Source organism: Monodon monoceros, unplaced genomic scaffold, assembly GCF_005190385.1.
Source record: "Monodon monoceros isolate NGI ecotype Baffin Bay Population unplaced genomic scaffold, NGI_Narwhal_1 Super_Scaffold_11, whole genome shotgun sequence".
Classification (NCBI taxonomy): domain Eukaryota; kingdom Metazoa; phylum Chordata; class Mammalia; order Artiodactyla; family Monodontidae; genus Monodon; species Monodon monoceros.
The window spans coordinates 122,156,834-122,169,971 of record NW_021703767.1 but is presented as its reverse complement, the minus strand read 5'-3'; the positions used below and the strand labels follow the sequence as shown (position 1 = coordinate 122,169,971).

General features: G+C 46.6%; 1 protein-coding gene across 1 annotated transcript in view; it reads left to right on the top strand.

The window, feature by feature from the left end:
* The window catches only part of CLSTN2 (calsyntenin 2), a 636,354-nt gene that overhangs the window by 475,999 nt on the left and 147,217 nt on the right, over positions 1 to 13,138 (top strand). The window contains exons 3-4 of the mRNA XM_029214625.1: positions 7,749 to 7,944; positions 8,686 to 8,894. Coding sequence (XP_029070458.1) covers positions 7,749 to 7,944; positions 8,686 to 8,894 — 405 coding nt within the window. The remainder of the gene's footprint in view (positions 1 to 7,748; positions 7,945 to 8,685; positions 8,895 to 13,138) is intronic.

Genomic DNA, 13,138 nt, shown 5'->3' with positions numbered 1-13,138 from the left:
TCATGACCCCTTTATGCTCTTAAACATTGCTAATGACTCTGAAGAGCTTTTATGTATGTATGTGGGTTAAATCTATCGATATTTACTGTTTTAGAAACTAAAATTAAGAAACTTACAAATGCTTATTTATTAACTTATTTAAAAAGTACAGTAATAAACACATTCCAGGTTAACATATATAACATAATTTGATCAAAAATACATTTTCCAAAACAAACTTAGTGTGAAGAGTGGCATCGTGTACATTTTTGCAATCTCTTCAATGTCTGCCTTGAATATCCTCATGTCTTCTCTGCCTTCAATCTGTTGTGATCTGCCTTTTAGGTCAAAGTATGTGAAGAAAAAAATATGGCCTCACCCAGAATATAGTTGGAAAAGGGAGAAGCATTTTAATCTTTTCAGATAACTGTAGCTATTCTTCTCTGATACTGTACCAGAACTCCATAAGCAATGGTTTCTTAAAGTTTAGCTACAATACAATAAAGTACCTGGAATCACATCAGTGAACTTATTATACACTGCTGCATTAAAATCTATTGGTCTATTTTGCCCTTTGAATGAATCTTTTACCCATACATTCTGTGTAACAGTATGCATTGATCATTTAGAAGTTAGTGATTTATGGTTAAGTAGATCTTTCTAAAGTTGACATATTTCATTATACATTATCAGGCAGTCATTAATAGCACTACTCACTTCATCAGAAAAGTATTAAAGCTTTGGTAAATTGTCACACTCTCTATGGCAGGCACAAATTTTCCAAAATTGAAGTCTCAAATTTATCATTGGCAACCACTACTATGAGTTCTTTTCCTTGAAGTGACAGGCTTACTTTAAAAGAAAGTTTGCCACACACTCAAGTTTGAATAAACATAGTTTGTCTGTCAATCATTCTTTCAAGTGAGAATAGCATCCCCTACAAAAACTTCCCAGTTTAGCTCCCATTCAACTTAAATCACATGAATGCTTTTCCTAGAGACAAACCTGCGTACTTTGCTCTGCAAAGATGTTTTATGTGTACTTTCCATTTTGTCACACAGGATGTTAAAATACATGTACTCAGGGATTGAGATTTAATAAAATGGGTAATTTTTACCACATCATTAAAGTCATTCTTAAGTGAAATTGGCCTTCTTTCTTTCTTTCTTTTTGCAGTGACTGTATGTCACATAGAATGAGGTCAGGTGCTACTAAGGCACCAGCACTTTTATTCACCACTGGTTTTATACCAACAATGCAAATATCAACACAGAGACAAAGTCAAATAATGTCCTAGTGTTCATACGATGATGATTTTGACTTTGTGGACATAGCAGAAAGAGCCTTGGGAATCCAAGGGGTCCACACATTACACTTTGAGAACCCCTCTTCTGGAACATCACACCCACATGAAAGAACAGAGGACACAAGTGTTAGATTCAAAGGGTCTAGACATCGGTCCTTGAGCCACTCCTTACTATCAAAGTGACCTTGGATGAACCAGGTAATCTCTCTGAGACTCAGTTTCCTCACCTGGAAAATAGAATCAACCCAATCTGTTGGTCAAGGGTATGCAAGAGTAGGAACAAAATACATTCTAAAAATCAATTCCATTCATTCATTCATCAATTTCTTTCATTCATTCATTCATTTCCCCCAGAATCTTAGGGGAGGAATTAGGAGACAACTACACCAATTTCTGCTGGTGTGTCAGGAGGCGTGTTACTGCAGAGGAAAAGGTAATTGTGAGATAGAGGTAGGTGATAAGGGGCTGGAGCCATGGAAGCCCCACCACCCAGCCCCAGACACTGCAGGGGCTCCTCTTCTGGTCTGGCCCCTCCAGGGGGCTCTTGGTGAAGCTGAGTTCAGCCACCTTAGGCCACAGCCACTGCGAGACAGCCCCATGCTGCTGGCCCCATTTCCCCACAGAACCCTTTGCTGGTCCCAAGTGTGTGTGCATCTGTGCGTTGCACTCCCATACACAGGTCCTGGCACACTAAGTCTCCTACCTCAGAAAGCAGATTGGAAAGCAAGATTTTTTTTAACATTTTTTTTGAATTGTATTTTATTTTTTTATACAGCAGGTTCTTATTAGTTATCCATTTTATACATATTAGTGTATATATATCAATCCCAATCTCCCAATTCATCCCACCACCACCCCTCCCACCACCGCCTTCCCCCGTTGGTGTCCATACGTTTGTTCTCGACATCTGTGTCTCTATTTCTGCCCTGCAAACCGGTTCATTTGTACCATTTTTCTAGGAAAGCAAGATTTTAAGAGTGATATTGTTACTGAGTACAAGCTCCCTCTGCTCACCACATGACAGGCCAATAAATCAGGAGACAAGGTGTTGAGGAAAAGAATAGCAACTTTATTCAGAAAGCCGGGAGTCTGAGAAGTTGGCAAACTAATGTCCTAGAGTACCATCAGGGTCTGGATGCTAGTTTCTTTTATAGAACAGAGATGGGGAGGAGGTGAGGAAGTAAAGTAAAAAGGCCATAAGTCTTGCAAAACATCTCCTGGTTTGGCCAGCCTAGGAGAGGGGATGTGTTAATTTCTTCTTTCTTGCAGCCATTCACAGGTAGGCAGGGTCAGAATGTTTCCCTGTGAGCTGAACTAAAGCACTTTAGTTTAACATTTAGGCAGAGGGGCAATGTTCCCCGAGGGAGGCCATTACGTATGCCAATAGCTATAGACAACATCGTTTTAGTGATCATAGTAACAAATAGCAACAGAGAGCAAAGGTTAAAGTAAAAGAAACAGATCCAACATGGAGTCAGATTTTGTTCTTCCCTGTTACAATATTTTTTATATAGAAACCATTAGGTCTGATCTTTTAAGTACATCACCCTCCCACTACAGTGCTTTATTAGTTACAACGAGTTCTAGCGGCAGGCCCCACAAAAGATCGTGATAGCCCGATGTGTCATTCACAGATACTGGGAACTGCAGTTTTAAATATCCTTCCTCCTCAGGATTCTATCCCAGGACATTCCTTCCACAGTCTCTCAACTTGCTGTGCTTTTAATTTGCTATTTGATGTGATTCTAAGTAAAGAAAAATTTTTAAGTGATTAGCATAGATTTTACAGTTTATCTTCGTACTGTGCAATGCCCATTTGTTTCAAATGCAAACAGAAGAGCAGTTAACTGCTGTGCAGAATCTCTGAAAATTACACCATTTGCATGTTCTAGCTCAGGTATGCATATGTATTTAATTCTTTACCAGAGCATTGTAAAGGCTACACAAATGGTACTCCATGGTTTTCATTTCACTTCTTGATATGCGCATATCCTACCAACATTCTCTAGTAAGGACGGTGTGAAAAGAAAAGGAATAATGGATTGTTTTCTCTTTCCTTTTCTTCTGTGTCATCATTTTCAGCGTAAGTGATTGGCTCTACAGGGAAGTAACATAGTAAGAAAGGATACGACAATGTTCTTCGGTTGCTTGCCTTTTTTCTGTGTTCAAAACAATTTTGGTTCAAACAGAAGGGGTAGCCTCTCGGGGCTGTCAGCTCCCTGCTTAGTGGGCCATGCACTCGTAGCTGTCATATGCTTCCCTTGCTCTGTCTCTGAGTCCCCCTGAATGCCACTCCCCCGTCCCCACATCGTGGGTCCACCACAGTGCTGTGCTTGTGGTGCACCCTGAACACGAGATACGAAGAGAGAGCGGGAACGGGGAGGCATGCCTATTACACCCATCTCCACTGCTCAGAACACGCTGCATTGTCCCATCAGCCTTCCTTTACAAAACCCAAGTTCAAAGATAAAATTATTAAGAATTTCAACATGGTGACAGCAGAGATTTCAGCCAAGCTCTGGGCCCTCATGTGCCTCTCAGGTCACACACCCACGAAACTGGCCCTACCCCATTGCCTCTACTCTGGCCACGTGGGTCTCTGCAGTCCCGTGTCCCTTCCTTCTGAAGGGTACTACAGTGCGCTGCCCCCTCTGCCTGAAACTCAGTCCCCTCCCTCGTGGCCTGGGTGCCTCCCTGTTTCTCTTCCTGTGATCTCAGCTGAGCCATCACATCCTTAGCTTAGACCTCCCTGCCTGACCTGCCCAGGTCAGAAGTCTCTTAGCACCAGGAAGCCCTCCTTCAATGCATGTATCACCATCGCCATCCTTCATAAAGGTAGCTGATTATATGATTCCTTATTTCCCTCCCACACATGACGGCCAGCAGCTTATAGGCCAGGGTTTTGTTCATCACAGTTTTGCCAGTGCTGGTGCATGGTCCCTAATAAATATGAGGTGAGTGAATGGATGAATAAACGAATGAATGTTTTTGCAACCAGAACACACAGGTCAGATGAAGAGGTGGGATAAATGAGTGTGGCATGAATTCTAGTTTTTGTTTAAAGGGGGCTAAGTCCCATCTCAGTCTGAGCTGGTGCAAACTAAGTGAGCATGGCACCGCCCTTGTGAACTTCACTGTCTCTTCTAGGAGGTAATGAGGACTTGAGGATCGGGTATCTTTATCCCTTAAGGTATACAAGTCATTTTTTATGTGTCTCCAGACCCAGCACGGTGCCTTGCACTTACTTACTCCATCCTCAAAAACTTCTGGTTCTATTGAGCTGAATTTAGTTCGATGAAAATACGTTGCCCTGAGGTTTACTTTTTCTTACCTTCCCCTTGTGTCTGCATTTCCCCCTCCTCCTTTGCCTTTTCTTCCTTCCTCTCCTTTCTTCTTGTTCAGGATTTCTGAGCCTTGAGAACTACTTTAGGTGTGATCAAATATCTCCAACAGAAAATGACCCTCATTTATATTTAGTTTAATTGGACTCTTCAAAGAGAAATGGTCTGGTCTGATGGGTCTTAGAATCATGGCTGTAGTTGGGCACTCCAGAGAACACCCCAGAACCAGTCTGGGCTCATTCGCTGCTAATATTCCCACATTGGCATTGATCTTGGGATAGAATCTCAAAGCAGGCATGTCAGAAGTCCATCCCTTCAACCCCAGCCAATTCAGAGCAGAAATGAAACTTGAGGATGCGATGTAACCTGTTCTCCTGCCCTGAAGGCTGCAGAGCTAGCCTTGTCCGAGAGGCAGTAACTGGCCTGAGCAACAGCGATGGAATGGGAACCAGCCTTCTTGTTAGAGCCTGGCCCACAAGCTGTCTGTCTTGTCCATTATTCCACAACTACGTTTGAGAAATGGCCAGGAGGGAATGTAGTGAAAGTGGAGTGTTCATAATGAAATTGAGGATCGACGAAATAATAAAAAACAAAAGCCTAAAGGTAAAACTAGTATTGACTGACCATCTCAGAAAACATAGTCAGTAAAAGATCGGGGCACTTTCCTATATGTAAAATGGGGTGGGGACTTCCTCTCCTGAGTGAGCCTTGAGTGGGAATGTAGAATGTTACTGGAAGCAATTCCCTCGGCGGTCCCCTTAGAAGTAATGGGGCTGCTTGGAGACGGCGCGGTGGGGCAGAGAGGGCGTGGAGTTACGACTCAGCCATACTTGGGGTTTACACCAACTTTCGCTCTGTGACCTTGAGCAAGTAATAACTCCTTTGATCCTTTTTGCTGTTGTTGTTAATTTGTACAGATTGGTATAAAACACCTGCCTTGCAGGGTTGTTGTGACGATTAAACCAGATCACCTGGGCGGAGGTACAAAGCTCGATGCCTGACACACAGCAGCCATGCAGCCGCGTAACCCCTTCTCCTCACGGTGCCTGTGCTTTGTGGGCAGATGCCTGGTCACCTGAGCCTGAGGCCCCCCTTAAACTCTAGACTGTAGGCACCTCATCCTGGTCACAGCAGTGCAGCTGGGGCAATGTCAGACCAGGCTTGGGGCATGTCAGGTAGATGTTCTCCCTGCGACATTATCTCCTGGGCCCTTTTACAGGTGACACAGTTGAAACCCAGAGAGTCACTATAATTTGACTAAATCAACAAGTCAGTAGTGAACCTGGAACGTGACTCAGGCCCCTGGGCTCAAGCCTGTGTTTTACTCCCCAGCAGCCTATAGCTGGACACCTTGCTGCCCGTGTCATGTGACACTCACACACCCCTTTGCACTATGAAGGGTCTTTCTGGACATCTGCACATTGTCTCCCCAACAAGCGTGTAAGCTCCCTCAACACAGGAAGAGAACGTGTCTCAAATCTTCATTACTTTCCAGGACACTTACTACAGGGCTTACAGTCAGGGTTCAAGAAACAAACATCCATCAACTGAGATAAAGAAGATATTTTCGCGGTCTTGTTTTAATGCTGAGAAATAGCTATAATACACATGAACCCAGCTGACGGAGAGAAATGTATTCATTGCACAACATGGTCAGCTCTTTAAGAAGTTGGCTTTTCAGGCTCCACAGGGATTCTGGAACTCACATAAACTCACCCCCACTGTTTGGAGAGAACATGGCAACTCCAAGTGGTGTCCCTGTCCCCGCAGGGAAGTGGTAGGTGAGAGACGTGAAGGGGGGGGGGGGAGAAGGGGGAGGGGGCTACAGCAACGCGGGGTGCTTAAACCAAGAGTAAAGGACAGAGCCAAGCAATGCTGCTCACAGTTACTGAGCAAACAGATCACCTGGGGACCCTAATTAAGTTAGCAGATGCAAACTATTATCTATAGGCTGGGTAAACAACAAGGTCCTACGATGTAGCACAGGGAACTATATCCAATATCCTGTGATAAACTGTATAGAAAAGAATATAAGGGCTTCCCTGGTGGCGCAGTGGTTGAGAGACCGCCTGCCGATGCAGGGGACACGGGTTCGTGCCCCGGTCCGGGAAGATCCCACATGCCGCGGAGCGGCTGGGCCCGTGAGCCATGGCCGCTGAGCCTGCGCGTCCGGAGCCTGTGCTCTGCAACGGAAGAGGCCACAACAGTGAGAGGCCCGCGTACCGCAAAAAAAAAAAAAAAAGAATATGTATATATATATCTTTCCATTATATATATATAATCGAATCACTTTGCTGTACAGCAAAAATTAACACAATATTGTAAATCAGCTATACTTCAAAAAAAAAAGACATCATGGACACACCAGAAAAAAAAAAGATGCATATACTGACTCAGGAGGTCCAGGTGGGACCTGGGAGTCTGTATTCCTAACAAGCTCCCCAGGGATGCCCAGGCTGCTGCTTCACAGAGCACACTTTGAAGAATCAAGGATGTTGTCACAAAACAAAAGACACTGAAAGCTTTGGCCTTTTTCTCCTTTCCTCTGCAGTCATTTGTCTTTCGACTGCGGGCAAGTTCCTTAATCTCATACTGGGCAGAGGGCAAACGAGAAACCTCCTGGGAAAAGGGGCAAAGTGAGATATCAGCCAGCTCCCTGCTTGATGAGCACCCACACACCCCACTTTTTCTGCCGGGTACACCGGATGGGGCACATTTCAGTTTTATCATCCAGGACATGAACGTGTTGGTCTGAGTCTCTAAAGGCCGCTTCTTTTTTTTTTTTTTTTTGCGGTACGCGGGCCTCTCACCGTTGCGGCCTCTCTCGTTGCGGAGCACAGGCTCCGGACGCGCAGGTTCAGCGGCCATGGCTCACGGGCCCAGCCGCTCCGCGGCACGTGGGATCTTCCCGGACCGGGGCACGAACCCACGTCCCCTGCATCGGCAGGCGGACTCTCAACCACTGTGCCACCAGGGAAGCCCAAAGGCCGCTTCTGCATTGACAATTATCTGTGTGGAGGAAATGGTCTGGTTTTGGGTTTGCAAATCTGGTCCAGTCGAAGCTCTGTGTTCAGTGTGGCCGTTCTCAGGATCCCCGCTCTCTGCCTTCCATCCTCCTGCAGGGGAAATCTGTGCATTCAAGATCCATGGCCAGGAGCTGCCCTTCGAGGCTGTGGTGCTCAACAAGACGTCGGGAGAGGGCCGGCTCCGCGCCAGAAGTCCCATCGACTGTGAACTGCAGAAGGAGTACACGTTCATCATCCAGGCCTACGACTGTGGCACGGGGCCCCAGGAGACGGACTGGAAGAAATCGCACAAGTGAGTGACCTGATGGAGCTCCCTGGACCCCTCCCACCCCTGCCCTCCCATCTCCATTCACACACTGCTCTTCAGATATGCATGTGCAGTGGTCACACCGTGCTGCTCCGGCCTGCCTGACTGCTGGCCAGGTCCCCAGGCCCCTACAGGCATCAGCGCGGGCCTCCTTCTACCCCTAGAATACTCCACCCCTCTGCTCCCCATGAAGATACTCCTATTTTACCATCAGGACTGAGTTCAGATGTCACTTCCTCTGGGAAGCCTTCTGTCAGCCAGCCCATCCCTGCAGACCTCGTCAGGACATTTCCCTGGATTTCCCCCAGGCCATGTGCTTCTCTCCATCACAGCACTTTTCATCTGGGGTTGTAACTCTCAAACAGAGTTTAGCTCAGCCCCTAACCCAGAGTAAGAGTGGTTCAATTCTTACTGGTTGGAGTGAATGAATAGCGGAGGGAATGGGGAGATAGAGGAAATGTGTCGCCTAAAGCTCTGTAACTAGGAAGGTCAGAGAAGGGGAGGCACCTCTCTGGGGTGGATTCATCTCAGAGGATCGGGGCAAGGACAGGTAAAGGGGTCTCAATGAGAGGGAGGACAGAACACCCAGACAACAGCCACCCCGACTGTCTTGTGGTCTCTCTACTCTCCTGACCTTGGGACCTGAGTCAGTACCTGTGGGAGGTGTGGGAGGATGGTGTGATTCTTTCTTTACCACCATCTCTTCCTTCCTGTGTGTGGTCCTAGGGCCGTGGTCCATATCCAGGTAAAGGACGTCAATGAGTTTGCTCCCACCTTCAAAGAGCCGGCCTACAAGGCTGTCGTGACAGAGGGCAAGATCTACGACAACATCCTGCAGGTGGAGGCTGTCGATGAGGACTGCTCCCCGCAGTACAGCCAGATTTGCAACTATGAAATCGTCACAACTGATGTGCCTTTTGCCATCGACAGAAACGGTGAGTGTCCTGAGAGGACCCCGGTGAATGGAAGCAGGGAAACAGCTCCACCCCCCACCCCTTTGAAGGCCAAGTGAGGGCTTTGAATGCACTTGGCAGGTGACGCCTCCCTTGCTATCCCTGATGTAGGCTCTGTAACCCAGAACTCAGCCCTGCACTAGAAGGGATGACATGTAATCAGCAGCCCGGCCAGGTCTAAAACACCCCAGAAACCTCCTCAGTGAATAGTCTATAGAACTCACAATGCCACGCATTTGGATACTGAAGACAGGTTGGTTTTCTGGTAGAATTTTCCTGCCGTCATCCAGATGTGAGCCATGCCATCAACTCAGCCACATCTGAGTTTCCTGTATAACAAGTGTAACATTAGCCACACCACGACAATCTGCTCCCAGACGGAGAGAAGCTAAAAGAGAAGGCGGAGATTTTGGAAACACCGTCCAAGCTATAGATCCATTCAGGAATCTTTAAAGCTCTTGCCAAGGGTTTTTGAGAACTTCCACCCCAGTGAGAATGAGGAATGAAAGACCCCTCCCACCACACTCCAATCTCAAACTAAGCTTACTGAACTGAAAAGAATCCTAGAAAGCCATTTGGGTATTTCCCCATCACCATTATTAAAAAACTCATTGCAGTGTAAACACCACAGCCAGAGACCCAATCAACTCAGCCCACTTTAACTGTAATTCTCAATAACTTGATAGTAATCAAGTATATTGTCTCATTATTAGCATGAGTGTGTGGGTGTATGTACATTATCCTCACTTTGTTTCAAATAGGATTTAACTGCTCAGTGATGGCAAAGTTGCAAAACCTGAGGCTCATCCACGCCACAAATGTTTATTAAGTGCCAGGTACAGTGCTGGGAGCTGGGAATAGAGATAGAGGGGAAGTCAAAACAGAAGTGGACCTGCCCACATGGAGCTTACCATCTAGCAAAAAAACAAATCAAAAATAGAAAGTCAGGCAGAGTCAAGGGTGAGGGTGGTGCACAAAGCGTGCCATGAACCAGGGTTAGGCAGTGAATTAGCCCTCAGCCTCCTGGTAGCCCATGCCTAGAGGGAAATACCATCAGTCGCCTACTCGCAAATCTTCAGTGCTTCCCGTGTTTCTTGATGTTGAGACCAGGGAGAAACTTACCCTGTGACAGAGTCTTCTGCACCCTGAGAATTGCAGCAGATTCCATAGGGCATGGAGGCCAAGGAGACACCCTCATCCTTGGTCTCCTGGAGTTTATGATCTGTCTCAGAAGATGAAACCAATATTCATCAAACGGACAAAATGGTAATAAGGAAGTTTCCTTAAAAGTTGCTCAAACACGTGGCCAGTGTCAGTTATACACCTGGACATCACTAGATACTAAGTGTGTAGGACACAAGATCAACGCATGAGAAAGCAAAGGAGAAAATCCTGGACTTTAAAGTTTGGTTCAGGACTAAGAAGCAGGTAATTTCAATTAGAAGAACTGCTCCTGATAGCTTTTCCTACAGGCCCTATGAAGTGGCTGGCCTGTCCCCACCACACGGACATACATGACACACGCACACACGTACACACACACACACGCCACTCTACAAAATATGAAACAACTGCTTTGTATGTTTCTGGTCCCCTATGATCAGCTGTGCTGTCTATGTCCACAAGAGCTGTGGAACTTGGGGAGTGACAAGTCCTTGCTGAAGAGCTAGACTGGACATGGGGGAGGGTATCTGGAACAAGTGGTCAAGCTGCCCTTGGCCTCCTGCTTAGTTCTGGAGAGCCAGGACCTGGGAGAGAGGAGATGCAAATTCCTTCACCTGAGGGTAAACTGCCCCAGTCATGAAGATAATTACTCACCTTGATGAGCCATTTCACTAACAAACACATGCCAATTTATTTACCTAGCTGTCTCATTAAAAGTGAGTAATGGTCCTTTGCCAGGCCTTTGCCTCCAGCGTTGGTTTACAGCCTGAGATGAAGAGGAGAGCCGGCACTCCGGGAGCGTGCCCCCCCTCCCCGCCCACCCCACCCATGGCGAGGTTTACAAAAGCATTTCTCAAGTAATGAAGGCAGGACCTAAGGGCAGATGCAGAAGCAGCTCCCATTCTAATGAGCTTCCCAGTTGGCCCTTATCCATCACTTCTCCCAGTGACCTTCCCAGCTCCTTGAAGAAGTTCTTTGCATGCACATTCAAAAAAGTACTGCTGGGCTTCCCTGGTGACGCAGTGGTTAAGAATCCTCCTGCCAATGCAGGCGACACGGTTCCAGCCCTGGCCCGGGAAGATCCCACATGCCGCAGAGCAACTAAGCCCGGCGCACCACAACTACTGAGCCCACGCGCCACAACTACTGAAGCCCGCACATCTACAGCCCATGCTCCACAGCAAGAGAAGCCACCGCAATGAGAAGCCCGCGCACCACAACAAAGAGTAGCCCCCGCTCACCGCAACTAGAAAAAGCCCACGCGCAGCAACGAAGACCCAACGCAGCCAAAAATAAAATAAATAAAGTAAAATAAATTAATTTTTAAAAAAAGGAAGAGCACTGCTGAGTTGGGCTCCACTCATTCAGGCCCCAGGACTTTTTCTTTTAACGCAAGACTCAACCTCTTCCAACCAGAAGTCTTCGGCCTCCCTTCCCTTGAATTCCTCCCCTGAAAAATGATGGCAGTAACAGTCCCTGCCCCACTGTGGGGTAGTGAGGCCTCAGGGAGAGGCAGTGCCTGGGGATGATGTTCACAGGTACTTAGCATATAGTGTTCCATTCATGGGGCCATGATTATTAGATATTTACCTGGGTGACTGGGACATGAAGGGTATTCATTCCCCATGGATTTACAGACTGAAATTATGAGCCAATAACTGAGTTGGTGGCGTTACCTCCCTCTTGCGAAATTCTGGATCCATTTCAGACGGCTTCCAGCCCCCCATCTTCTAGCATTTGGCTGGTCTCTCGGGGATTGGGAGGGCCTCGTTCCTCACTTCCATTGAACTGATGGAAAAACTGATTCCTAAAGCATGAAGCGCTGGCCATATAGCAGCTGTCACCTCAGTGGCAGAGTGGGGACTGGAGCCAGGTCCCCTGAGTGTTGGTCCCAAAGCCTTTTCACCAGTGATATTGTCACTGTCTTCAGTGACATTTGACAGGAACACATGGCAGTGGTATTTAAGTTCAAAAATACAAAGATGTCTTAATCCTACGTCTACCACTCTGTGTATGTGTGTGTGTGAGAGAGAGAGAGAGAGGTCCTTGACAAGCTACTTAAACCTGGCCTCAGACCCTCATTGTAACATGGGAATTAAGTACTGCACTCAGCCAGGGATGGCAATGATGGCTAAGGGAGCATCAGGGCTCTCGGTGACACCCGGTCTCCACTTGGCAGACTTTTCTACCTTCCAAGCAGTGGTTGGTCTCATGCAGCCTCTGCTGAGCCCTCCACAGGCTGTCCTGGTGAGTAACAGGCATCGGATACCTATGAGCACAGTGTGTCCTCAAGTCTGTTTGTTCTCCAAGTACATGAAGACACTTCTCTTCCACCTGAATAGAAGAGAAACGCACGTCCTTTGTGGAAAACAAGGGAAGCATAGAAAAGTATAAGAAGAAGCAAGTCACCTGTAATCCCGCCCAAGAGAACCACTACTGACATTCTACCAGCACTTCTTCTATGAAGTTCTTGAACAAAATAAGGCCACGCTTTCCTTGCTTTTCTTTATCTTCCCCTTTTCACTTAACGTTCGATTGTGTGGATTTTTTCCATCCATAAACATGCTTCGTAATTAGCACGAACAGCAGTCCGTCTAAGCAGAGAATCAGGCTTAGCTTGTCTCTTACTATTGGGCATCCAGTTTCTTTACTCTTTTTCAATGTAATAAATAATGCTTAGATCAACGTATTTGCACCTCTGTCTGCAATTTTTATCATTATTTCTGGAGTCAGTTGTTAGACGTGGAATTGCATGGCCAAGAGGTACGAACACTTGCAAAGTGACTGGCCTGCATATGTTTCCTACAGGGCGACTCCGATTTAAATTCCATCAGAAGGAGGGTGCAGGTAAGTGCACTTGTCTCATTGCAACCCCTACTTCACCTGAGGTTTTAAAAAATAACTTCACTATGACACGTGGTAGGTACGGATAGTTCTTTGAGAGTTAACCTTCCCCAGTTCATCTGGAACAGAGAAATAAGCCCAGAGATCAGTACTCACCTGGGTTAACTGTGGACTCAGTTCTCCTGAGAAGGCACCTCTAGGAGAAATCATTCACATGT